This window comes from Conger conger, chromosome 17 (assembly GCF_963514075.1).
Source record: "Conger conger chromosome 17, fConCon1.1, whole genome shotgun sequence".
In the NCBI taxonomy this organism is placed as follows: domain Eukaryota; kingdom Metazoa; phylum Chordata; class Actinopteri; order Anguilliformes; family Congridae; genus Conger; species Conger conger.
The window spans coordinates 26,628,191-26,656,060 of NC_083776.1; the positions used below are offsets into that span (position 1 = coordinate 26,628,191).

The 27,870-nt window shown below is 44.9% G+C and overlaps 1 protein-coding gene across 9 annotated transcripts; it reads left to right on the forward strand.

Annotated features, from left to right (window-relative positions):
* Positions 1 to 1,631: 1,631 nt before the first annotated feature.
* On the forward strand, positions 1,632 to 27,796 carry LOC133116542 (myc box-dependent-interacting protein 1-like). 9 transcript variants are annotated; one of them, XM_061226198.1, is made up of 19 exons: positions 1,632 to 2,051; positions 11,289 to 11,369; positions 12,862 to 12,916; positions 14,076 to 14,170; positions 14,825 to 14,920; positions 15,001 to 15,108; positions 15,676 to 15,774; positions 16,483 to 16,568; positions 17,601 to 17,676; positions 17,854 to 17,909; positions 18,372 to 18,416; positions 20,304 to 20,385; positions 20,776 to 20,904; positions 22,144 to 22,239; positions 22,338 to 22,361; positions 23,636 to 23,680; positions 24,180 to 24,260; positions 24,603 to 24,704; positions 24,944 to 27,796. In XM_061226198.1, exons 1-19 carry the CDS (start codon positions 1,977 to 1,979, stop codon positions 25,043 to 25,045), a joined length of 1,533 nt encoding a protein of 510 aa, XP_061082182.1. In that variant the 5' UTR covers positions 1,632 to 1,976; the 3' UTR covers positions 25,046 to 27,796. The 9 variants fall into 9 exon arrangements, with proteins under 9 accessions (XP_061082182.1, XP_061082183.1, XP_061082184.1 ...); XM_061226199.1 differs by having other exon boundaries at positions 15,676 to 15,768; XM_061226200.1 differs by lacking the exon at positions 22,338 to 22,361.
* Positions 27,797 to 27,870: the final 74 nt, after the last annotated feature.

A 27,870-nucleotide genomic window follows, 5' to 3' on the forward strand; every position in this document is an offset into this window, starting at 1 on the left:
GTCGAATTAGTTTACTAACGAAGTACCTCAACTGTGTAGCAGGCAGGGGAGGCATTATGAGTGGTGGTCTAATAAAGTAAGATGCAAACAAGTTGTTGTATTGTCATTCAGTCCTGATACTTGATGCAAACGTCTGAGCTGAAATATCACACAGCTAGTAAACATCCATAAACACTGTGTTGTGGATCGCCACCATTGGTTATACACTAGCACTGTATATTGCCTGCCCGACATTTCAGACAAGGCTAAATGAATAAATGTCCTAGATTATCAGCGTATTTTGTTCATAATGCGTATAAACAAAGGGGCGGCCTGTAACGTAGTGATTAAGGTACATGACTGACCCGCAAGGTCGGTGGTTCGATCCCCTGTGTAGCCGCAGTAAGATCTGCACAGCCGTTGGGCCCTAGAGCCAGAATTGTCTCCTACTTAGTCTAATCAACTGTACGTCTGGATAAGTGCGTAAGCCACATGCCATTAATGTAATGTAATGTCTCCTGGATTTTGCCAGTTAACTTTCATGGACTTCATATGGAAGTGAGCATGTACATGCACATAACCTGCACTTCAGTGTGACAGGTTTGCAGCTCTTTACAGAGATTTATTCGCCATCTACTTCCAAGTCACGGTGTTCACTTGGCTTTGCGTCGCACCTGCTGCGCAGTTCCCATGAGTTAAGGGTTATAGCCAAGTTGCAGCCTTGCCCGTAGCAGGTAATCTTTTTTTTTTTTTTTTCCACGTGACCCCAAATGTCACTCAAACATAACAGTTGCTGTCCCTGGTGCTGAACAACCCAAATGGTGTAGCCCATTCATTCCCGAACTAAAGTTCTATCCTTACACAGGCGACGTCTATCATTCAGACTGATGTAACCCGCGGCGTTTGTTTTCATGAAATGACACATGAATTGCTAATGCTACGAATAATCACCGAATAATGTGAATGATCAACGACTACTACGTCCAATGTAAACGTAGGTACGACAAGAACCCATTCGTAGGACTTATTTCGTACGATCAAATTAATCCATTCACCTGTGGGCATACTGTGGGATGGCTTCTCTTTACCTCGTGCACTATTTTCATGAGCTAAAAGAAGTAAGCGAGAACATGCGACGCTACCAATGATGCGTCCTCCTTTTTCACAACAAATGCTTAACAAGCATAATGTGCTCCACCTGCTGGACAAAAGCGACATGCGCCATTTCTGAGAGATTCAGTGGACGACAGCGCGTTTCCAAAGGTTCTGATTCAATATATATATATGAATTAGTAGCTACGCCGAAAACATTTCTGGGGTTCTGACCTCCCTCTATAATTGTATGGGTCACCCCAGCATCATAACAAGTATTGGCTACTTCATAGCAGATAAAATAATTCAATTTAAGAACGTATTTTTCTAAGGGTATTTCATAATCCCCAGTGTAAATATTTGGCAGTCTACAATTCAAACATCGAACTGGGCGAAAATATTTCATTGATTGCATTAGACATGCTTTACACAGAAGCTTACAGCGATCATCATTCTGTGTCTTTAAGAGGCCATAAACACAATGTAACCGACGAACGCTGGGAAATTGCTTCCGATTGGGCAGACTGTTCCGTAGCTTGATGCTTCGGAGGAGAGACAGTACAAACAGCTACCCGTGCGGTCTGATTCAGCTTTTTAGAAGGGCATCTTTAAACATAATTTCTATTCAAACAGAGGAATATATATCTGCAAAACTGGGCGTTTTCTAAAATATTCGTGTACCGTTATACCTTTAAGAGCCTACGGAAAAGGCGTAGATCAGCTATCTCGCTCTTTCAGATCGTGCTGTGTGCCTTTAAGAAGGTTCACCACCCCCAACTGAATATAGGACCAAACAGCATTCGCGCTAGCTACGTCCGTTTTTTTTCTTTCGACGTTTTTGTCTCTTCATTATCATCTCACATCCCATTTTATCTGATCTGCTTGTTGAGCCGGGAGGAGGCAAGATGGCAGAGAAAGGAGTCACTGCAGGGAAACTGGCAAGCAATGTACAGAAGAAATTAACCAGAGCGCAAGAAAAGGTAAGGGGTGTGTAACGTAAAATATTTTTTATGGGACAGCGATAGGTAAATGCTTCTACGTTTAATAACCTTGTGTGGTTGCGGCGGCAGAGCAATTTTGGTTTCCCTTTTCCTAATTGTCAAAGCACTCGTGGGATGCCTCTTAGATGCTATTCGTGTGCTCATGAAAGACAAACGACGGTTTGTACAGGAAGAGTAGAGGTCTCCTTAAAATATATTATTTTAAGATAGATTATGAAGCAACACTAAGCAGTTTTCTATATTCGATGGCTGGCTATGATTCATTGACGTGTGCAATTATCAATCTGCGATGTGCTGTTGAAAATATTGCTTATACCTAGCCAAGATGTGGGATTTCAATTGTTAGCTTGTTTGCTATGTTTTGAATGACTTAGTCACCATTATGTCTTGATCATTAAGCTCTGTCAGATGGGCGACATTGCCGCCACACACCGTCATTTCTAGCAGTTTTTTCGTACAAGGATTTTTTGCGGAGTGCTCACAGAAGCATCCAATGTCATAGGACGTATGAGTCATGTCGTTAGAGCAAGAATTCCATTTCGATTTCCTGAGTAGCACAATTCATAGCACGTAAAAACGGTCTTTTAGCTAACGGGAGCCAACGTGTTGTTCTATTGCCAAGGTGCTGAACGGTTTCCATGTTTATTGCTTGACGAGGTGTTGACTATTACCCAGTGAATTAAAATATAGCTTCATCGTCTTGTCCCCTCACTTTCGATGCTAAAATAACCGGGATTTCCAAATTGATTATCCTTATAGTCTCGTATGCGGTTTCCTGTGTGGCTGGTTAGCGCAAAAGGGGGGTTGGGATTCGGAAATTATTCAGCTGCAGAGGTCGGTGGAAGTCAGTGAGATGCATGCTTCAGCCAGCATTTCTATGTCCTTATTTTCAGTGTGAATACGTACCAGCGTGCGTGCCATCTGGGCACATTCGGTTTACCTATCTGGTAGTACGTTCTACAGATGGACACTCGGAAAATCATGAGGCTCGGTATCCTCCATATCTGCCAACCTTCAGCACTTTTAGGGGAAAATGCAAATAATAAAAGTAGTCTAACTGCGCATTTGTGAATAATGGCTGTTTTGGCAGAGGAGTAAATGATCAGAAGAAAAGGGCAACCCCCCCCCCCCTCCTCCCCCTTTTGAGCATTGACATGGGGAGAACCCTCCCCTCCCCCTGTTTACATGGCCGGCCATGTCAATGCTGCAGTGCAGAGCGGGTCCAGTTATGTTCGCTCAAGCTTATTTATTTCCGTGTGCGTTTGAATGCGAATCATCAGACGGGTTTAGGGGGTTGGCCATTCGATCTCTGGGAAAGACTGTGTAGTCACTACGGCCCCCGCCTCTTCTGTTTTCGAGCCGGTTGACGCAGGGAGAGGGAAGCCCTCAAGGTTGTTCAGGATTTCTCGTCTGCGGTTGCTATTTTGTCCTCATACACAACACTCCCCCTCTTCCTGTTCTTCAGCCCCATATGTGACCTTAAAGTCTGTAAAGGCCCAGAGGCCCAGAGAGAACATGCAGTGGGGCTGCTCGTCTGCAGTGGCCAGGTTTATATTCACATCCGTTGAAAATCCGAGCTCTGTCCACAATCTCGCCTTCAGTAGAAAGCCAAGTCGCGGTTGAATAAATAAAACTCAAACTGTTCCCCATCCCTGCAACGTGCTCAGCAATGTTGGTGTGAATTCAACATAATTAAGATTCCATCAATCAGGATGATCCCTAATTCATGGAAAGCATGTCACAGCTGAGGTATGCGAAGGATGCATTTTGGAAATTTTGAAACATAGACTCCATCCACCACGCATCTGCAACACTACATTGTTGCAGTAGTACCTAAAAGAGCCTGCAGAGGTCTGGAAAAAGGTCTTGTGGAGAGATGAGACCAAGATTGACTTCAATCAGGGGGCGACATGGCTCAGGCAGTAAGAGCAGTCGTCTGGCAGTCGGAGGGTTGCCGGTTCGATCCCCTGCCCGGGCTGTGTCGAAGCGTCCCTGAGCAAGACACCTAACCCCCAAATGCTCCGGACGAGCTGGTCAGGGCCTTGCATGGCAGCCAATTGCTGTCGGTGTGTGAGTGTGTGTATGAATGGGTGAATGGAGAAGCATCAATTGTACAGCGCTTTGGATAAAGGCGCTATATAAATGCCTGCCATTTACCATTTGAATCAGAGTGATGACAAGAGTAAAGTGAGGACACACCAACTGGCCCCATTCATCTGCGAAACATGGTGGTGGGAGTGTTATAATTTGGGCTTGCATGTGCTGGCTCACTTGCCTTCATTGACAATGTAACTACTGATAGCAGCCGCAGAATTAGCCTAATTCTGAAGTGTGCAGAAGCATCTTATCCACTCAAGTTCAATACAATTCCTCCAAGCTCATTGGACAGTGCTTCACCCCACAGCTAGGCAGTGATTCCGAGCATACACTAGTCCTCTCTTTCTTCTTAGTGGTGTTCCAAGTTTTTTTTTGTAAGCCTATTATTTGGCATATGTTTTTTCTCAGCCAATCCTTTTCTCTGTGTATTTTCTCAGCCTCATAATGGCTTCCATAGCTGTCATTATTCCTCAGGTAGGCTATTGCCAATAACAGAATCCAAAGGCAATCAAGCTTAGAATCAAGACTAAATACCGGAAGCTTTCTTATACCTGCATCAAGGAGCCAATTGAGTACTCTTGCCTCATCAGAAACATCTGAGAAGCAAACTGTCCAATTACTTCCGGTCCCCTAAAATGGGGGAACTATGTACAAAAAAGGATGTAATTCCTACACGGATCACCCAATATGGATGTAAAGATGCATTAAAGGTGACAGTGTGCACTTTAACCGCATGCTCATTGTTTCATTTCAAACCCAATGTGCTGGCGTACAGAGTCAAAAGAACAGAAATTGTACCACTTTCCAGATACTTACAGACTGCACTGTATATTACTTTAGTATTAGTGTAGGCCTGTGTGTTTTTGATTGTCCCAGACAGTTTTTCAATTCAATGAGGGATATTTTGGATGATAACCTGCTGGCTTTGCAATTGAATGTATCAGGGCATTTAGTGGTTCATGGTCTAAAAGTCCCTTTTAATTGTAATTACAATTACATTTTCTACTATTTAAAAAATGTGGGCCTAAATATTGAAGTTTAAAATGAACCATTGCAATAAAACACCATATTATAAAAAAGGAAATATTCAATGCTATCATATATTATTTGTTTACATCCAGTCGAGACACACAATAAATAAAATTAAATGGAATGTAGGTTAGAACAGCCTCTCAAACTTTTTTGTGCTGGGACCCAGTCATATTTGATATTTGACTTTGGCGTTTCAAGGCCCAGTAGGTGACCCCCCCCCCCCACCACCACCACCACCGCCACCGCCAACTCCACCACCCACCCACCACCCCACCCCCCGCATCTTTTGCAGTGTTTTTTTTTTTTTACACTGTAAAACCCCTAACAATGTTTTTATTATTGTTATTTAATTTCTTTTTGTATTTTTTTTTGTTGTCATTTTAATGCTTTATTTCGGTTAAATGTTTGGCTAAACACAGATGCTTAACCTTAATTTAAGGCTTTGAATTGATTTGAAGGCACTAATGCGACGGGTGTGCCTGCTTTCTCGCCACTAATCAATCAGATAGAGGTAGACAAGATGACAAAGCCACCCGTAGAGTGTTTTCTGACTGAAGCCTATTTCTATACTTTGTCTTGGTGGCAGTCATGTGAGAAAAGGCAGTCTCGCACAGATACGTGGAGTGGAAAGGCAACAATACCCTCACTGCCACTTCTCTGAGCTGCGGGTATTCAGCAGCACATGACAGCCAGAATTCAGATAATGAAAGTTGGCCGAAACGAGACTGTAGACCAGAATCACAAGACAGTTCCAAAAGTTTATCCTGCATCGCAGGTGGCAGATCACTATTCTCGGGATTGGCGAATGGATCTCGGACCCATTGTTTCTCTGAGGGATGCGATTTTGAAGGAAAGTACTTCTCGAAATGACGCAGAGTTTCGGTAAGGTGTTGAACGGTGATAGCTGTCACCGGCCCCAGACAGACACCTTCAACATCAGCTAGGGATGATAGACAGTCGAACATGCCGTAAACACCCCGGTTGACCCTTGTCGCTCCAGACTGACAGTTGTTTTTTTTTTTAAAGGCCATGATTTTATCATTGGCCTGGAAGGCATTGCATGATTTCCCTTGGATAGACAAGTTGAGGGCATTTAAATGCTGCAAAATGTCAGAGAGGTAAGCTAACTTAACTACCCAGGACTCATTACGCAGATGCTCAGCCAGACTAGATTTTTTACTGTCCAAGATCGCCCCGATCTCATGCCTCAACTGGTCTTGTCCCCTCACTTTCGATGCTAAAATAACCGGGATTTCCAAATGGATTATCCTTATAGCCTCGTATGCGGTTTCCTGTGTGGCTGGTTAGCGCAAAAGGGGGGTTGGGATTCAGAAATTATTCAGCTGCAGAGGTCGGTGGAAGTCAGTGAGATGCATGCTTCAGCCAGCATTTCTACGTCCTTATTTTCAGTGTGAATACGTACCAGCGTGCGTGCCATCTGGGCACATTCGGTTTACCTATCTGGTAGTACGTTCTACAGATGGACACTCGGAAAATCATGAGGCTCGGTATCCTCCATATCTGCCAACCTTCAGCACTTTTAGGGGGAAATGCAAGTAATAAAAGTAGTCTAACTGCACATTTGTGAATAATTAGTGAATATTGGGAGAGGAGTAAATAACGGGGGCGTGCTGAGCAGAGTGGCGATCATAGACAGTAAAATAAATTGAATTTTGAGTGGAGGAAGGGCAGGATTCAGGGGACCGGCAGCGACCTCTCCACGGACCGGCACCGGCCCGCGGCCCATAGATTGAGAAACGATGGGTTAGAAGACAAATATACAAAGTTCAGTTTTCGCACTCTACTGAGAAACACAGCTGTTTCCATGGTAACCGAGGACAGCTTTTGTGTTTTAGCAATTCCTTGGTACTGAAGCCTACACTAAAACAAACCCAGATTTTGTCTACTCAATGCAGAATCTGAATAGCACATGCTCTGTAGTCCAGGAATAGATTTAATCTGGATCCAGGAAACCAAACGATAAAGTTAATTATCAGGGATGATACCCTTTTAAGTTCATTCAGGCAATTAGGCTCTGACATTGTTTATCCAAATGCTGCTCCCCACATACAGATCATCTACCGAGGTCACTCCTGACCCTGTCACTCATGGCTCAAACCCTTCTCATTATACACAGGGGTTCAGAAACAGCCTGTCTTGTATATGTCTTGCAGGATATTCTGGGTGCTGGGTCTACCCCACAAGGGGACATGGTGCCCGTTGAACCCCAAGGAGAGCAGTGAAAACACTGGAATAACCTCGCTTCTGGACTGAAACTGAACATTGTTATTGTAGCCAAACCTGGCCACCATTAAAACAGAGCCAGTAAACCTGCCACTACCCCTCCCCCATCTCCCCTGCTTTTCATCTGTCCTCAGTGCAGACCTGAGGGGTAATTAAATCCACATGCAGTGCTCCAGTGATGTCTGGTCTTAGGGGCAGATGTGTGTGGGAGGCAGGCTCGGAGTGAAGGATTACACGGCTCTCGCTTTGAGTACGGGGAGGAAGGCCACAGGAACGAAGTGGTGGATAACTGCCCAACGGTCTGCTCACACAGCAGAATGTCCTGGCGTAATTCTCACAAAGAAACATTACGCTGAGAAGTGGACGGAAGAAGCGTGTAAAATAGTGCCACAAAGAGTTTAAGGCCAAGCTGAAAGCGAAGTGATAGCAGCACTAGCTTCCGTGATATGACAGTGAAACGGAGGAACTGGGGAGTCGATATGAGAAGGGGGGTGTCATTTGAGGATGTGTGTTGCTGTGTGAAAAGGATATTGATTGGAGGGGACCCGAAAATTGACATTTGGTCAACATACTCACCCACTGGTACACGGTGAAGTAAAATCTTGTTTTCCAGGAACTAGATGGACCAAAAAAAAACTTTGATGTGTGAAAATACACAGGTATTACAATTTAATAGAGTAGAGTATATACACTTTAGGTCGTGTTCATATGGCTATGAAGAATTGACTAAATTGTGAAAATGTGAATTTAGATTTCAGCTCGTCTTCCAGGGGTATCCAGCCAGGGAATGTGTGGGGCAGTGTGCCTGGGTTGGTCTGGGGATCATACATCCCTGGCCGCTCTCACAGCCTGCTCTGGAGGAGGTGGGGAGGGGGTAACTCGCTGCGGGTGCAGGGCATGGTATGGCAGTGTGACAGCGCGTGGCAGGGACCCGGATGGGTCTCGCCACCGCTGCCCAAGCTTGCGTGGAGATCAGCCGGTGGACATCCTGAAAGCCCACTGTGCTACCTCCCCCATCGGGTGAAGGTGGGAGTTGGGATTTGTCTCATCGACTGAAACATCTTCCCCTTTTACCCTTCCTCCTTGAGTCTCCTGTGGAAGCCATGATGGCCTTGAAACCACGTGCCTCTTTATAAGGCCCGTTCAGACCAGAGATTCACCGTGTGCTGAGCTGCTGCTCGCAACACTTTTCAACACACTCTAAAACCAATCCATTCACATCATAGCACTACTTTACATTACATTAATGGCATTTGGCAGACGCTTTTATCCAGAACGACGTCCAGTTGATTAGACTAAACAGGAGACAATCCTCCCCTGGAGCACTGCAGGGTTAAGGGCCTTGCTCAAGGGCCCAACGGCTGTGCGGATCTTATTGTGGCTACACCGGAGATCGAACCACCGACCTTGCGGGTCCCAGTCGTGTACCTTAACTGCTACACTAGAGGCATAGCAAGGAGGAGATGAGATGCTGTTACCATAGCAACCATTGCAGCGATTCCCCTCCACTTGTTCAGTTACTTCCTTGTTGGTTTGCAATACTCATCTGGAAAATATCTGGGTCAAAATAGGGAAAATTGGCGAAAGTGGTAGCCACAGTGAGATGCTTGTTGTCGCAGCGATATTGCGAATAAAAGCAAGGCTTTGTAAACATAAGGGCCAAAGATCCAGACATTGGAGACAGAAATGGGGGTTTGTACAGTGTACAGTTCTGCTAGGAACTTGATTTTCCTCCATTTCCCCATCGAGTCAGTCTCGCTGTCGATTTGGAGACAAAACCAAATTGATTGGCTAGAAAAACATGACTATAGCACTGATGTACGTTGCGTTCAAAAGTTGAATAGTCTGTGATGACGAGTGCTGGCGTCGGGTCGTTCACACTGCGGCAATTCCTCTCCGCAACATTCTGAAACGGTTTTGTCATGTCCCAAATCTTTTACCTGACCTGGCCTGAAGGCCTTTTAAAATCCGCGGCCTGATTAACACGGCCGACCCCACCGCGTGCGTCCCTGAAGCCACAGGGATCTGATTACAGCTTGTTCGTTTCATTTGTGTAGAATGTAACGAATGTAGCTGTGTGTGAAGCCTCACAGCGTGACACAGATCAATTCCACCAGCCTGAGCAGAGTGAACCGCCAGCCCGCCAGCTTGTCCTGACCCAGGGCTCCTGGACGCCTGTGTGTCAGTAGCAGCAGGTCTGTCTGCCTGGGCCAGTAACAAGGGGGCCCAGAGAGCCCTGTGGCTGGAGCAGTGTGTCAGGGTCTGAGACCAGGAACTATGAACATGCCAGGTCTCATGGCCCCAGTCTAGAAGCAAGTTCTCCTTTCTTTTTTTAAATTCTGCTGTCTGCGTAAGAGTTTCAGAGTGAGTAATGCAGTAGTGAAAGTGTGAAGTAGTAAGAGACTTCCGGGAAGCTTTTTCTTCCAATCGATTAACTCGAAAAAAAACAGCATTTAAAGCAAGTCTTTTACCCTCAAGAAAAGGCCACACAAAAAAACTAACTGAATGAGTCATAGAGCAGGGGGGATACTATATTATTTTGAATAGTGGAATTGTGAGTGAATCCTGAGATTATTATAGTCATGAACGTTTTTACATTTACTTCATTATCCAGAGTAACTGACAAACCAAAGTGTGTCAAAGTCATGGCTATAGTAAGAGCAGTCGTCTGGCAGTTGGAGGGTTGCCGGTTCGATCCGCCACCCGGGCTGTGTCGAAGTGTCACTGAGCAAGACACCTAACCCCAAAATGGGTGAATGAGAAGCATCAATTGTACAGCGCTTTGGATAAAGGCGCTATATAAATGCCAACCATTTACCATTTACCATTTACCAAAGTGACAAACCATGTTTATGCAATAGCAGTCTAGGATAAAATATCTGGAGAATTTATTCTATTCTACTCTCCAATTCTCTTGGACTTGCACCCCCTCTCCCCACAAAAAGTATTTTGAAAAATACATAAAAATACTTACAATGAAAAATGCTGGAAGAGCATATTAATTTGAGTGAGTAACTGTGAGTTGCATGCTACCCGTTGGAATTTACTGCGCTCATTTAATAAACACATCAAAGTAATATCTACAAATAACATATGTTCAAAGTTGTTGAAATATGAATTCTACAAAACTTTGTGTGATTATGGATGATGTGTACTTTGTGAGTGAGGGGGTTAGTGTGCACGTGTCTTGAGTGAAGGAGAGATTATGGCTGATGTGCACTTGGTGAGCTGCAGTGTGTTAATGGTCATAATTGGTTTGTGGTAGAGCATTTCCTGTCAGCTGTACCCAAAGGAAATGAAGGCCCAGAAGATAGGCTTTCACTCTGCAGTGCATTGTGTTACCAGAGGACACCTCTCTTTAAAAATGTAGTAAAAGGTAGTGTGTTTTTGTAATTCTTTGGTAATTTGTCTCATTTTGGCAGGGACCAAAATACCTTTGCTGAAGCAGGGTATGTCAACGGAGAACTAAGTTATCTTTTGCAGCAACAACCTGGTGAATCAGAGGACAAATACAAGGGATTGTGTGCCAATCAGATATGTTGGGTAATTAGCTGGGTAAATGTAGGGCCATTTCTTTGGAGGAATTTGGTCAAGATGCCAGGATTATAACCCCTACATTGGAAAAGTGTCTCCTTCCACAGTGTTTCAGACTGTTGGTTCATTTTCACTTGTGTAATATTTATTAACAAGTAAAATATGTTTCAAATGTCTGTATTTTTTTCTGTCAGCTTTCACCACAAAGATAAGTACAGATGGTTGTTGGTAAATACCAGGGTGAAAAAGATGGTGTGATGATTTCTCATTCCTCAGTATAAATCCTTGTGGGTCTGTGTTTTGCTGCAGGTTCTACAGAAGCTTGGCAAAGCAGATGAGACCAAGGATGTGGCATTTGAGGAAGGTGTGATTAACTTCAACAAGCAGCTGGTAAGAGCCTGACCCTCCTTCAGACAATGCCCTCAGTTCAACCTTTATCCTGAGCTGGGCTGCCCGTCTCTTTTTAAAATCTCTGCTTAATTCCTCCTCTTAAATCATCTTAATTTTTTGACCAAAGAAGGCAGAATCATGATGCTACATAGCCAAACTAAAAATGTTGGAAAAGGCCAACGAGCTGAGAACGGCAATTGACTTCTTACAACAAACCTGTCACAAATGAAACAAAAACATGTCTATTTCTACCCAGGAATTAAGCCATCTTGTTATGCCAATACCAAACCTTATGGCCCCCCAAGAAAGACTTATACTGCACAGCATTAATAAATTATTAATGGATTATTAAAGCCTGGGGATAGTGTTTGGGACAAAATAAAATCCACCAGCATGAGGCAAGAGTGCACTTCTGTGCTTTCTGAGACTCTGTTCATGTCAAGAGGAGGAAAACCACAACTCACCCTGAGGAAGTGCTAAACAAAGTAGGGGACCCCTATAGACAGTGCAGCTGTATAGTACCCCACAGCATATCAGTAACCTTCACTCTTAAATTATGTACCATCTCTGAATTATTCATGCTTACTTATGTTTGTAAACTCTATTCAGTCAGCAGTGTAATTATATATAGTGTTGAAGGGGTACTCAAAAAGATATCATGGAGGATTATCTTTACTTATTTTCCCAGTTTCTTTTTCCTCAGAGGTGACAAAGGTAAATATAGTCTTGAATTTCCTAAAGAATACTCTCCTGTCCTCCCCAGCTGCCAAAAAGCCATATCTGCTATGATCCTCCACCTTTGGAGGCTGGTTACTGCAGCCTCTGGGTTCACCCTAAGCAACATGGAAATTGCATCCCTGCTCTGTGCAGATGATCTGGTGCTGCCTTCACCCACTGCCCAGAGGCTATAGCAGCATTGAGATCTGCTCCAGCAATACTGTGAGAACCGGGCCCTGGCAGTCAATTTTTAAAAACCTAAATGTATTATCTTTTGAAAATACAATTGATAGCTGATATTGTTGAAATATATTGTTTATTTACATTTTATGTCAATGATGACTTAGCTTTTTTCCTCAACTATGCTTGTGTTTGTGTGGTCATGCCAGTAAAACAACTTTGGATTTGAAATTCTGGACAAATCAGTTTTTTTATTTTTTATTCAACTCTTATCTTTCACACCAATGCACAAGATATTCATGAAATCTTTTGTACAACACAATGCCCTGACGATCAGATGTTACTTCTCTTTGTTCACAAACCAGTATGCAGTTGTGAATGCATCACTGACGCTCTCCTTCCTTCCTCTTAGTGTCACACACATTGTTGCTGTGGTATGCATTTAAAATGAGTGCACAACAAGCAGAAAAGATCAGAAAATGCTTACCACAGCAAAAATATGATATCAGTCAAACAAAAGTATGTTTGCTTGAGCCAACAATGTTAAATAGCTTTATCTTTAATCTCAGGGTTATTTCATTGGGTCTGTTTCTAGGCAGAGGGCTCCAAGCTGCAGAAAGATCTGAGAGCTTACCTGGCAGCAGTGAAAGGTAAGATGTCTTTTGCGCGCGTCTTTCTGCGTCTGTTGGCTGGTTACATCTGCACAGTCCTCCAGATCCTCTCTCACCCTGGCCAAAGGAATTAACATGGAATTCAACAAACCTTCAAAATAAGTGTACAACATCTGCTGCCTTGTTGCTGAATCAGCCACGGGCAACATCTCAAAGTGCCTGCCTGGTGCAGCCCGTGAATCATTTTATAGTAATTTGGTTATTCTTTGTTGGATCGCAGTCATTTGAATGTTTTTTTTTTTTTTTTTTTTTTTAAGCTGCAGAAGTGCTCTCTGTTATCTGCTTTTAAACTACAAACTAAGATTTGTAGTTTTCCAAAAATAGCCTACAACTCTGGTCTCCTGCCCTTCCTTGTGCCTTTCACAGCTTCCCAATTTCAGTTTCATATCATAAAACTCAGCAGTTACTGGTCTTTATTTTGGGGGGGGGGGGTTATTAAAAAAAAAAAAGGTTTGATAACGGCCTAATTTACACACAAACGCAGAATGATGGTATTTCCTTTGCATCAATCATTCCTTGTGTTAATTGATTGGTTTTGTAGGTGCTAAAGATAAATCAGGGCCTAAATATATTAAGTGTACAGCAAAAACGTATAAGTTTTAAATGATAATCAGTGAGGTCTGCAACTGTTATACTTGAGACTGTATAAATGTGTGCTTTGTGTCGTGCTTTTGTTTTATATTGAATTTTGTGTTGTAATCTCTCTGTTCCTCTCTTGGCCAGGGCTCCCTTGTAAAAGAGATCAGCAAATCCCAGTGCAGGCTAAATAAATTGGGCAAATACATATTCAGGAAAAAATAAAATGGAACTTAAGGAAAAATAAAACTCATTTTTATAGAGCTCTATAATGTCCTACATTCTGCAGGACAAGCCAGTTCAGTATTGGGAAAGAGTTGAAAGTCCGGGGGCCAGAAAGTAAAAGTCCTGCCATGAGTTTGTTCTACCCATTACCTCAGCCAGCTGATTTCACCAATTAGTTATACCCCCTGGCTGAAGAATGGCACTAATTAGCAAACCCCAATGATGTTTACTCCTGAACCTCCTGAGTTTCCACCTCTGGTAAAGCAATATGAAATATGCAACAATGTCACTGTATAGTTATTTAATAAAGTGTGTCTGACTCTCTGTCTCCGCACAGCAATGCAGGAGTCCTCCAAGCGTCTGCAGGAGTGTCTGGTGGACATGTACGATACAGACTGGTATGGCAAGGAGGACGTGGACTCCATTGCAGAGGTCATTATCCTCCGTGCCACGCTTCTGTGTCTGCATTAATCCCCCCAGAGCCACTTAACATCCACATCTCCAGTCTTTTCCCTTTCTTGTTTTCAGGTTTAATATGACATTCTTTCAGTTTCCTTCATTGCCATGATAAGCGTATGTCCGTATTGTCCCACTCCATGCACTTCCTCCTCCCTCATAAGCATGAACACCATTCATCCTTTCCCCCCCCTATTTCTCCTGCATTCTCTTCTCTCTCTCTCTCCACTCTGTCCTCCATCTTCTCTGTAAAGGACATATAAAAGCAGGATCGGGATGTCATGGAGGTAAATGCGCTTTATACCCCAGCCCTCAGCGTGTAGCCATGAGCTCTTTTCACAAGGGACTGGGCTTGCTGACATCTTGGGTCTTTGTTGGGAGCGGAGGCTTCTGGTAAAATGCACACGGTAATTAAGCCCAGTCCCAGGTGAACAGAGCTGTAGACTGAGGACTATTTAGGCTGTGCCTGAGTCATACTTCCTGTATTTAGTATTCTCATCTCCCATAGCTTTCAGATGGCCTAGAGGCTACAGTTTGATACAAAGGACGTTGGCTGACATCCTGTATGTGTGCGTATGTGCGAGTGCCAATGTACAACACAGAGAAATGAGCCATTTCTTTTTGTTAAAGGACACTGACCTCCTCTGGACAGACTTCCATCAGAAACTTGTAGACCACGCCTTGATCTCCATGGATACATACCTGGGCCAGTTCCCAGATATTAAGGTGAGGAGGTACTGTGGGATCTTATATTTTGCTCTGTTGCGTTGGCTCCTGGCTCATCGGCCCTCTGTCTCCCCCTGCAGGCACGCATTGCGAAGCGCGACCGGAAGCTGGTGGATTTCGACAGCGCGCGCCACCACTTCGCTTCCCTGCAGAAGGGCAAGAAGAAAGACGAGGTCAAGATGGCCAAAGTAATTCCCCCGTCCGCCCACAGCTCCTGTGACCAAACTGTGCAGCAGTGCACATCCGGTGGTAACTGTGACTCTCTGAGGACGATGTTGCCTGGATCTGTGCCGACAGCATAAATATGAGTCTCTCTGCGTAATTATCCAGAACTCGTTCAGAAACCAAAGAAACCAAACCACTGCAGGGCTATGTACGCGAGCATGCATGTACAGGTGCGCTTGTTGGTAAGCGTGCGTGCATGGGTGTGTGTGCGAGTCTGCGTGTAGGTGTGTGTGTGTGTGTGTGCAACACAGTTCTGTGGCGTGCTTGTTTACGCTTCCTGGCTTCCTGTATCCTTAGAAATGTCCGGAACGCGCACGGTAAACTCAGAGCTTTTTGTTCATCAGTCTGAATTTGTGTGATAACTCACACTTCTTACCTCTCTCTCTCCCTCTCCCTCTCCTTCCCTCCATCTCTCTCCCTCTCCCTCTCCTTCCCTCCATCTCTCTCCCTCTCCCTCTCCTTCCCTCCATCTCTCTCCCTCTCCCTCTCCTTCCCTCCACCTCTCCCTCCCTCTCTCTGTGCATGGCCAGCCGGTCTCGCTCCTGGAGAAGGCGGCCCCGGGCTGGGCTCAGGGCATTCTGTCAGCCCATCATGTCGCTCAAACTAACCTGTCAAGAAACCAGGTGACTGTGAGCAACCAGCACCTCCTTACCTGCATGCTGCCTCTGCTAGCTGAATGCTAATGCTAACATCTCACTTCTGTGTGCTTGTGTCTCTCAGTCAAGAGCACACCTGCCCTGTTCTAACAGTTCTTCCTCCCACACAGGTGGGAAAATAAACATTTACATTAGGGCATTTTATTTACAAACAGAGAATGCATCAATCGTTAAGTGGTTACCCATTTAATATTGTGACAATATTATCCTTGTGATTTGTACAGAATTTGAGTGAGTTCTATTATGATCTTCTTTCTTTGGGACAAATGATTTTAATGGGGAATATGTCATCCGGAAAAACATAGATTTCTGTTCTATACTAGTCTGTCTTTTCACATTTGAAAACACATTTGTGTTTGTCTATGTGTGCATGCTATGCGTGTGTGTATGTATGTGTGTGTGTGTGTGTGTATGTGTGTGTGTGTGTGTGTGTGTGGGTGTGTGTATGTGTGTGTGTGTATGTGTGGGTGTGTGTGTGTGTGTGTGTGTGTGTGTGGGTGTGTGTATGTGTGTGTGTGTGTGTGTGTATGTATGTGTGTGTGTGTGTGTGTATGTGTGTGTGTATGTGTGTGTGTGTGTGTGTGTATGTGTGTGTGTGTGTGTGTGGGTGTGTGTGTGTGTGTGTGTGTGTGTGTGTGGGTGTGTGTGTGTGTGTGTGTACATGTGTGTGTGTGATTCCAGGCAGAGGAAGAATTGGGCAGAGCTCAGAAGGTGTTTGATGAAATCAATGTGGACCTGCAGGAGGAGCTCCCGTCTCTGTGGAACAGGTGAGCCACACCCCTGGGGCAGACTCCTTGGCCAGTTGTGTGTGATGTACGCGTCTGCCTCAGGCTGATTCCCCCTCTGATAAACAATCCCTGTCCGTTTGCTAAATCCTTTTTCTTACAATGTCCTCCTAAATCAACTTTTGCAAAGGCTGTATTTAGTGACGGGAGAAAATCGGTGTTTGTTCTGAATTTACACCAAATTCTGTAGCTAGCTCGGTGGTTTCTGCAAACAACCTTATACATTAGAGAATAAATTGTTTACACTTGATCATTTTGAACAAATGAACTCACCTGTTGAAAAGGTAGCCCTCAGAACCTAACCCTAACCCTTTGACTGAGAAAATATATGTACCGTATGAAGCAAGTTGAATGGATTTTAAGTTGCACTATAATTTTTGTTGTTACAAAATGACAGTGAATTGGTGACTCACGTGGTTATAGTTTGTTGTTGACCTGACCTTCAGAGCCTAGTCGTGCACCTTAATAACACAACATCTGCTGTTCTAGCCTCTGTTGTCCATGCGCATTTCATTTCCTTTTCGTCCTTTCAGCAAATGAAACAAATTAAACTTCACGCTATATAAAGACCTTTTTGTCTCGCAGTTTGTGCCATATCCATCAACGGCAACACATGAGTCTAAATCAACACTTGTGGTGCTATTCCTATTCCTATATTTCTTTATATTTTTCAAATTGTGACACCCTGACAGCAGCCATCGGCCACTTAACAGTCAGTTATTGCGCTACTTTCCTGGTAAATGTACAGGGTGCAACCACATTGCATTTAACTTGTAAGTTTTTGAGTCAACGTTTGAAGCTCAAACAGGTGATCAGCTGCAACCAAAGTAAATAATCTGTAATTCCTTCCTCTTCACATAGAATGACTATATTTGCAAAGGAACATATGCCATAGCAGTCCGAGCAGCAGACCAGAGGAATCTGGGAAATGACAAAATCAGCAAAGTTGTGGTTAAGAGGAAAGCAACTAAAAATAAAAATGTTCCCTTCTCTTCCGTACCTCTCTCTTTTCAGCCGTGTTGGTTTCTATGTGAACACATTCCAGAGTGTGGCAGGTCTGGAGGAGAAGTTCCACAGAGAGATGGGAAAGGTGAGAGGCTGACCTCCCTTCACATCAGTGTTAACGACTGGCTGATTAATTAAGCAGGCCTATGTAAACGCAGATGTTCTCACACTCCCTTGCATTGGTATTATTACCCTGTGTGATTTCGGTTTTGTATTTTGCAAAACTATTGAGAACTGTCCACCTATTTCCCTGTCTGTGCAGCTGAACCAGAACCTAAATGATTGCTTGACCAAACTGGAAGACCACAACGAAACTGGGTGAGCGACTGACGTATGAAAATTGTTGGTCGGTCACCGACCTGTTCATCTATTTTTTAGCTAACTGTCTGAGGTTGCCAGAAGACACGTGATGACCAATGATTCCAGCAGAAGTGTTATTCATTTACCAGACCACTAACACTCACACAACAACACAACAACACCAGACCACTTACACTCACACAACAACACAACAACACCAGACCACTTACACTCACACAACAACACCAGACCACTAACACTTGGTCACACAACAACACGTCCTCCGTTGCATACCTGGGTCACATGATCTCATTTGGCCACTGTCCTAATTCTCACCAGGTCTCACGTTATTCTAGTAATACCCAGTTATTCCATACAGTGTGAAATTGTCCCCAGGCATGCACTGATCGTCACAGTGTCAGAAAGGTGTTTCTTGCCCTTGGTTTGTGAGGTGGTGAACATACTTTGCGTTCCTCACAGAAAAGCAGGTAAAGTGGGTGTGAAGACAGCGGGACCAGTGAAGAGGTACTGAAACAGCAACGGGGGTGATGAGCTTGCTGCTGTGCTTTTTGATGCATTCGAATGCATGTCTGTGCCTGTCATTTTACCCCTGGTGTGCGCTGCACACGAGTCGCATTGGATGAATGCATGCACACATTGTCATGGTGTGTGTGGTTTCAGAATACGTAGCTTCAGTTTCCTGAACAAGTTGTCTGTATGCTCACAGTTGTGTTTGATGCGAGTTTGCGACATATTCAAATAGTTTAAGTTGCTGGGCATAACAAGCATGTTTGGTGTTGGTTGGATTGGTGGGGGAGGTCCATGATGACTGGGACTTGTGCAGGGGCTTGTCGCCTGACATGAGTTGGGTTGGAGTGTGTTTGCATGGGTGTGCTAGACAGGTACAGGGCCCTCCATAATGTTTGGAACAAAGACCCATCATTTATTTATTTCCCTCTGTACTCCACAATTTATAACATCAATAATAAAAAGAATGTGGTTAAAGTGCACATTGTCAGATTTTAATAAAGGGCATTTTCATACATTTTGGTTTCACCATGCAGAAATCACAGCAGTGTTTACACATTAATTAAATTAAATTAGTCATAGTTTAGTATTCTGTTACTTATCCTTTGCATGCCATGACTTCCTGATGAAGCGATACTGTGCCCTGTGTATAAATCCCATACATTATGGTGCCCTGTGTATAAACACTGCTGTAATTTCTACATGGTGAAACCAAAATGTGTTTTAATTATTATTAAAATCTGACAATGTGCACTTTAACTACATTTCTATTTTTACGAATCTCAAATTGTGGAGTACAGAGGTAAATAAATAAATGATGGGTCTTTGTCCCAAACATTACGGAGGGCACTGTATACTAGAGTGAATGTGGCTGTGTTAAAGAGGACTTGCAGTGTAGCAGGCATGGCAGGAGTTAACATGCATGGTCATGGGTGGGATTGCATGTTTTTGTTGTGTAACCTGGGCCAAGCTCACCTGCCCCTGAGCAGCGGTGGTGGTGGTGGGGGGGGGCAACAGTGCAGAGTGCACATGTGTGTGTGTCCAGACAAGCCAGAGTACATGTGACCACCTGTGTGACATGGCAGTGATGTCGCCCTCATTTAGGGTTGCTTTTTGGTTGGGAATTGTTTCTTCAATGAGTGTGAGGAGTCAGAGATCCTTCACGTGAATATGGCCCGACTGTGCGATGGTGACTTATACATTAGAGAATAAATTGTTTACACTTGATCATTTTGAACATTTTTTTAATGCAAATGCAGTATGTCCAGTTAGATATAATTACAGGTTCATACAGTGAATTTAATCAACCTGAATTTAATGAGGTAGGTTCTCATTTTGGGGTATAATGAATGAACGTTGGTAGGGAATGCAAGGGATGGTGTAGCCAGTCCGATGCATCATAAGTAGGTGGGCTGGATGTACAAGATTCTTATTATCTTATTAGCTTATTAGCTAAGACTATTTTGTATCATGATCTTTTGTGACCACTGTATGTCAGAACCATAGTTTAATATCTCAGCCAATGTACAGAAATGTCTACAGCACAGACTCCTTGTCACTGCCTTCATAGTGTTCTGCTTGGAATATGGAGCAGGGAATATGACCAAATCCTACTGTACCACCAATGCAAATGTAGTATTTCCAGGAGGTCCCGCATCCAAGTACTAACCCAGCGCAGCCTTGCTTAGCTTCGGCTGTTTGACATGGAAAGGCTACAGCATGGTATGGCTGCTGCCACATTCAGAGAAATATGGTCGCTACATTATGTAGCATGGCTAAGCCATTGGCTATGACTTGCCTGCAGAATGCACACTTTGAATTGAGACGGAAGCTGCAGAATGGGCGGCTCATTTGTCAATCACCGCCTGTCTCCTCCCTCCCCAGTGTGAAGCCGCAGGAGGCTGCCAATCACAGCCTCTCTCCTGCAGGAGGGTCAGCACCAGCGATCCCAAAATCACCATCCAAGGTAACGCCTCTGCGCCAGCTGCCCCTCCCCCACCCGACCGACAAACAGGATACGTGCGTCTTCACATAGAACCCTGCAGATCTCACGCGTGTTTGGTTGTTTCAGGACGGTGTTGTAGTCTGTGGATTTCGTCATTTGAAGTTCGTCCCTTACATGGACTGAGAGGTGCTTGAGTTGTGCATATGTGAGGCGTCATCACAAAGACGTTGGTTTGAAGAGCTGCTCGGAGTGATTGTAGGACGAACGTGATGTGCCAGTGTGGAATTTTCACCGACACACTCTGCAGATATGCTTTGGCGCTGTCGTGCTAACCATGTGCTGTGTCTCTGTGTCTCTCTCGCCAATGACTTTCGTGCACTCCTGTGTGTCGCTCGCTCGTGGACGCTGCAGCTGAGGCCTGGTCCACCGGTGCCCCCTCCGCCCAAAGTCACCCCGTCCAAAGACCTCAAACAGGAAAACATCATCAACCTGTTTGATGACGCGTTTGTGCCCGAGATAAATGTAACATCCCCCTCGCAGGTTAGGCCTTGTTCAGTGACACGTTTGTGTCTTCAACAGGTTCTTCTGACATAACTGCCATCTTCTCGTTCACCGCTCCTGACAGCACCACAGTTCCCTACCCACTGCCACCCCTTCCATCACCCCCTGCATTTTTTAATATAATAACCATGATATCTCCTGAAAATCACAAGCATTCCCTTTTTGTCTTTTATGTTTATATTTTGTCTCTTATATTTGTTCTTCTTTTGCAACCTTTATATGCAACTGTGCATGTACCTGCATCATCCCTCCACCTCCCTCTACTTCCTGTCAAATTCCCCTTCTCCGTCACTTCCGCCAGCATATCAATCAACAATAAAACCACCACACCACTAATTATAATAGGGATTAGTATTTTAGAAGAGGGTCAACAAGTAAGCTTTGTAGTAAGTGTGATGAGTTAATGGGGGCACAGATGCTGTTGCAAGAGCAATAATCAAAAAAAGCTTGAGCAACCTTCAACACACAGAGCAGGCTCCATTGCGCGTAAGAGCAAGCTCTGGATTCTCAACTGCAATGTCAAATCTGAGCTATGGAGACCAACAGCAAACATTCTCAGGAGACTCCAAACCTTCATCAACCGCTGTCTACAGAGACTCCGTGGTATCTACTGGCCTGGCACCATCAGCAACCTCAGAGTTTGTTGGGTCACACACTAAGAAGATTAAATAATACATTATATAATCATAAAACATTCAGTGTCTAACATGGAACCCCCCACGGAAAGTGCTAGAGAGGTAGACCAAAGAGAAGAGACACAGAGCAGGGATTGAGAGCAGAGAGACGGACGTGGAAGCAACTAAAGTGTACCCAAGGGGATGACAGGATAGAAGGGGGTGGCAGCATTTGGTTAAGGGCTTATGTTCCCAAGGGTACAAGGTGAAATTAAGCTTCATAAATGTCACCTCCTCCCCCTCCAACCTCCTCCTCCACGTCAGTCAGATCACCCTCGGGCAGGGCTGTCAACCCTGTTCCTGGAGATCTACAGTCTTGTAGGTTTTCATTTCAACTCCTAACAAAGCACACACGTCCACTTATTAGAAGCTGAACAAGCTCTCTAGCTGTTGAGTGAGGTGTACTATATCAGGGTTGGAGTGAAAGCCTGTAGACTGTAGATCTCCTGGAGCAGGGTTGGGAAGCTTAAATCCAGGCAAATCCCTGCAGTGCCTCCTGTATACCCTAATCCTGAGCAGTGTTCTTGTCTCCCCCTTGTGGCAGGCTGAAGCACCTGGTGGGAATCTGCTGGATATGGACATGACCTCACTGCAACCAGCTGTCAGTCCAGGGGCCGTGGCCTCTTCCCCCGCTGCCCAGGTAAGAGTTTTCAAAAGCAGTGGGGCTGGTAGAGACACTCCGAAAGGTGTGTTCTGTCACTTACCTGTACCTTTCTCATTCCTGCTGCTTCATGGAAGGCGCCTTCCTGGGATACGTGGGAGGTAAGCGCATCCTGGTCATTCTCTTGGCTGTATAGGGGTCCACAGTGCGGGCCTGTTTCACCTTAGCCAATAGGTTGGCAGATTGGGCCAATGGTGTGTCTCTGATTGGAGTTACACTCTGCAATGTGCACCATCTCCTGGCCTGGGGTCTCTCGTGTCAGACAGGAGGGAAACAAATAGATGTTAAAACAACAGCAATTCCAGAAAATGAGCAGTGATGGTTCTCCATGAACCTGCCCGCAAACACACCTCTACTGCCCCCCTGTAACAGCGCGCCTCTTCTTTACATTCCTGTGTCATGGTCCCTGTTTTACCTGGCCCTGTTCCCCTCCGTGCCCCTCCGTGCCCCTTTACCCCCCAAACCGGCCCCTCCTGCACGCCATAGACTTCCAAAGGCCAGCCCCAGCAGTGGGATGATGGCCAGACCAATGCGCAGGCGGGCTGGGATGACGATGCTACCTCAGCTGCTCAGATGGGCTGGGATGATGATGATGATGATGGGACCCAGGTAGGGTATGAAGAGGAGTGCCACAGCTGGGGCCGCAGGCCGACTGCAGCTCCACGACTGCAGATGGAAGGCAGTTCTGCAGCTCCACACACAGCTCCACTGTGCACCTGCAGTAACGGCCGTGTGCCGTGGCTCTGCTGCTTGGGCATCTCAGTGTTAGTGTGGTGAGAAACAGGACAGAATGGGGGCAGCTCTGCTATTTGTAGTGCAGGTTTGTGAACCTCACCCTCTCTGTTATTCGGCTGAAATATATTCTCAGCTGTGTGCGAGATCAGAAAAACTGTGCAAACTTAAATTTAGAGGTGGTGTTGAATTGATCAGTTGCCGTGCTGTTGCTGACGATGTTGCTGATGGGGAAATAGCATGAAGCGTGCGACTGATTCTTAAATACATCACACATGCCAAGGTTTGCACCAGCGGTCGCACAATCGCACGTCCAGCTGCCACATATGAGTAAGCATTGCTCAAAGACTGCTGCAGAGTGCTGCAAACAATCAAACCACAAAAAAGCACTTTGCTCTTCTCATGCCTGGGGAATCTTGGACGTTATTCCATTACAGAGAGAGCCAATGACTGTTTCAGGAGACCTTAGTGGAAACATGGGCGGTTGTACCTGTGTGTGTGTGTGTGTGTGTGTGTGTGTGTGTGTTTATTGCCATGTGTGACCAGATGTGTGTGTGCACCTGTGTTTGAATAAGAGGATCTTGTTCATAATACCGGGAGTCAGTCAGCTGTGCTCACCTGTGTCTCCACTTTTCAAACACAGGCAGACACTACTGTAGCAGCACCGGCCACTGCAGGAACAGACGCTGTAAGTTCTATGCGCACACACACATACTCACACACACCCGTACACGCAGACACACACACACACTCATATGTGTACGCACACACACATACGCGTATACATACACACACACGCCTATAAACACACACACTCTCACTCACACACACACTCACACACACAGATGAAAAGAGCATGTTTATTTGATGATGGTGGTGGTTAAAGGCCTGCTCCATTGTGAGCAGAGAGTGGATCAGGTTTCCCCAGAACAGGCTTCTCACAGGAGGAGGAACTGGAGGATCAGCATGAATCCATCCTGCTTACAGAACCGTGTTCTTCATCAAGTTTAACTTTGCATAATTCATTGAAATGAATTAAGCTATTGATATTGGAGTGGCATGGCATAACATTTCTGTATTATTTTGAGTTGTAATTAAGGAGTGTATTGTCCATTATTAATGCAGTGTGTAACAGCTGAAAATGGCCCTTGGGTTAACGTGTCATCGGACCTTCTCTTTTCACCCAGACTGCCGCCCCTGTAGTGCCAGAGGCAGGGGCCAATGAGTCACCAGAGGCAGCGGAGATGCCCCCTGCGTTCGTTTTCAAAGTGAGTCAAGTTTACATTTCTAGGCCGTTTACAAACGTACAGAGAGTTTTCCGATATGTGGTAACGCCAAAAGCAGACACCAACTCAGCAACCTCCCTCCACGGTGAATTCGGTGATACTAAAAAAGATTCCCTCTCCCACTCTCTCTCTCCCCCACTCTCTTACTCTCCCGCTCTTGTTCTCACACACACTCTCACACACACACTCTCTCACTGTCCCTAACACTCTTTCACACACACTCTCTCTAACACACTCTCACACACTATCTAACTCTCTCTAACTCTCTCTAACTCTCTCTAACACTCTCTAACACTCTCTAACACTCTCTAACTCTCTCAACAGGTTATAGCGATGCATGACTATGTGGCCAATGACTCGGACGAGTTGGAGATGAAAGCAGGGGAAGTGGTGTTGGTGGTGAACTTTGACAACCCTGAGGAGCAGGTGCGTGGGGCACAGGGCCACACTGTCTGACACAGGTTCTATTTATTCATCTCCAGGTTTTATATGCATTTTTATATACTTCCATGCGCATATAATGTACAGTGCGTGTCTGTCGTTGGTTTTTATTTCTATGTTTTTAACATTTCTTCATTTAAGCTACTTTTTGTGAAGCACTTTGCAAGGCTTGTTTTCAGCGAATGTAAAAAAAGACATGAAATGAGTAATCATTGTGTGTGCAGGATGATGGCTGGCTCATGGGGATGAAGGAGGCCCTCTGGCTGCAGGATAAAGAGGCCTGCCCCAAAGGAGTGTTCCCCGAGAACTTCACCCAGAGGCTGTGAACCAGCGTCGCTCCTGGCCCTCTCCTCCTCCTCCTCCTCCTCCTCCTCCTCGCCCCTGCCCTTCCTCCAACACAAGTCTGGCCGAAGCCGGACATGAAGAAGCAAAGCTACATCATCGGCTGCCACCACAACAAACCCAACATGCATTGCGTGTCCTGGTGAAGAGATTTAAGTGTGTTGAGAGGTGTCGGTGGTAGTGCATTTGTTGTCGTGTTTATTTATTTTGTGCTCGTTTTATAAATTGCCCTAAAAGTGGCCCAGGCAGGTTTTGTGCCACATTTACCCTCTCATTAGACCTCTTTGTGGGGACAGTCAGACATCCCTTCCCCTTTATCTGACTGTATTAATAAAAATCCAAAAGGAAAAGTATTTATGTTTGGAACCTTCTGCTATCTGCCAGTGTTTCTGCCTCGCTGCCTCACCCGTGACCCCTGGTCCTGGGGTCAGCAATAAAAAGACCACGCCATCAACCACGCCCTTCCACCAGATCGCTCTCTCTACCTAACCCAATGGTCCGGTTCTGAAGCGTTACACCAGAATGAGCTCCAGTGTATCCAAGCTTTTTGCCTTCTGCTCCATTCACCCCGGATGTTTCCGCATCAAACAGGAAGCTAACTACAACAACTATGCCTTGAAAGAAATTGAGCCTATATTCTGGATTTTAGTGGAGTATATGACAGTGAATAGAAGTGCATTGAATTAAATTGTTCAATGCGCTGAAATTAAAATGGGGATGGCTATTTTAATTTAATGCTGTAAAAAAAGGGGTTTTGAACATCCATTGGAGGAAAGTTGCATGACGTTCTATCGTGATTTGTCAAAGAATTGAAAACTGTAATGTAACTGTGTGCAAACCCAGATAGGATACACCTCTGGGCTTGTCTTGTCACTGATGTCAAATGTGCTTACCCTGGGAGCCACTGGTACTGACACCCAGGCACACAGGCTCTTTCCTTCCCTGGATGCAGTCATAGCTGGCTCCCTCCTGGCAGTTGTGATTTTCTTTAAGTTTAATAAGACTCACTGTATTCTGTATTCTGGGGCCAACTGCTGTTTAGAATCAGTGTTCTTAAGTCAGGTAATGTGTCATGCTCTTTATATTTTACAACATATCAGAGTTTTTGTTTTATCCTTTAAAGGCCAGTTATTTCTATTTGTGGCTTTGGTGAATTTGGAAGCCTTCCAGTGAAATCTTGAAAGGGACAGCTGTTGCAGGTGGTCACGCATTCCCACGGTGGAGAGGTCTGAAGCGTTAAGGTGAAAACAACCCTGAACATTGAGAAGCCATTTTGGATTATACCTTAAAGTACAAAACAGGTCCCAACTCCATATCTCCCCCTGACCGGGTTGCCAGGTGCTGCAATTGCTTCTCCTGTTGAGTCATAGTTTCTCACCTCCCAGATCCACCTGCCAATGAGCATCCATCAATCTTTCTGTTTGGACAAACCTAGAATTTAAGAAAAGGGGAGGTTTTCACTTGATAAGCCATTATTATGCTAAACATTTGATGATGATGATGATGATGATGATGTGTGACGATGAATCAGGATGGCATAAATATTTGTGGTAATATTCCTTTGTTTCCGTACAAGAAAACTTGAAATTGTTCTTTTTTGTTATTGTTTTTTCTTTTCTTTTTTTACATGGGGAAGACAAAATTCTGTAGCTTTGGTATTTACTGCAAAAAAAGGCAAATTTCAGACAAAATTCTCCCGTGGGGTAGGCAGTGTGTTTATTAAGGTGTACAATAAGACTGGTAGCCTTACCATTTGCTGGGAAAGAATCCAGAACCTCTTCTCAGCAGAAAGTCCTGCAGGATCTGTTATAAAAGGAGTTATGGCTTGGGAAATGAAAGATACAAAATGTGTATCAGATTTATGCAACAGAGTTTTGATAGTTTTATTTTTGTATGTTTTTTGACTGTGAAATTGGACCTGACGCGGTGCTTGTCATGTGGGGGTGCTCCCGTTCTCAATCCTTTTGCGTTTTTGTTGACCTGGACCTGGACCCTGTGGTGCAGCAGTAGACGTGTGATGTCATCCCCGACCCTGTCCTGGAGCCAGCTCTCACATCTGCTGTTTCTGTTGTTGCCACGGAAACAGGAAATGAGAATTCCTGCACTGCAGGGCTCACTCCCAGCGTCCGGCTGGAAGTTGAGGACCACTGCGCAGCTCAGAGGGTGAGAGACTGCGCGTGTGTCTGTGTGTGTGTGCTTGTGTGTGTGTGTCCCAACTGATACAGCAGCTCATTTCTCCTCCCTGTTTCTCTCAGTGTATTTAGCTTAGCTTAGCAGCCTGCTCCCAAGCAGTGAGATGTGGGTTCCTTTTTAGCTCCAGGGTGACCGAGACTGGCCCAGACACTGGTACTGGATCTGTTAGAATTGGTTTTGGGAAAGCCCTAACTCTGCACTTGGTCCAAGCCTGGTAAAGAAAAGCCTGTACACGTGGTGATATCATTGCTCTGGTGCATTTGTGATGTTTCTTTGTGGTTGGTTGATCACATCATATTATTGTGAGTACATAATCTCTATACACATATCCCTGTCTCTGGGCGTGTGCGGAGGGCTGGGTGACAGTGTTCAGAGCATGCAGAATTCTGTGTCTGTGTACATGTACCGTGTGGGGCTGTTTTTTGGCAGGAATGACAGCGATCTCGCCCTCTTCTCTCCGTGACCTGTGAGCGTCTGTCGTTTCATCCTGTGATCAGCTGTCCAATCGGTGAAAATAAACTTTTATCCAAAATCTCCCAAAACTGTTTGTCTTCTTTCTGTTTCTGAAGTTGGAACCTTTTTATTGACACTTTAAATGATACCATAAAAAGTGTGA

Coding starts and splice junctions, on each gene's coding strand:
- LOC133116542 (XM_061226198.1), top strand. CDS start 1,977: ATGGCAGAGAAAGGAGTCACTGCAGGGAAACTGGCAAGCAATGTACAG. Junction 16,569..17,600: donor CTCCCGTCTCTGTGGAACAG/GTGAGCCACACC, acceptor CTCTCTTTTCAG/CCGTGTTGGTTTCTATGTGA. Junction 22,240..22,337: donor CCTCTTCCCCCGCTGCCCAG/GTAAGAGTTTTC, acceptor GCTTCATGGAAG/GCGCCTTCCTGGGATACGTG.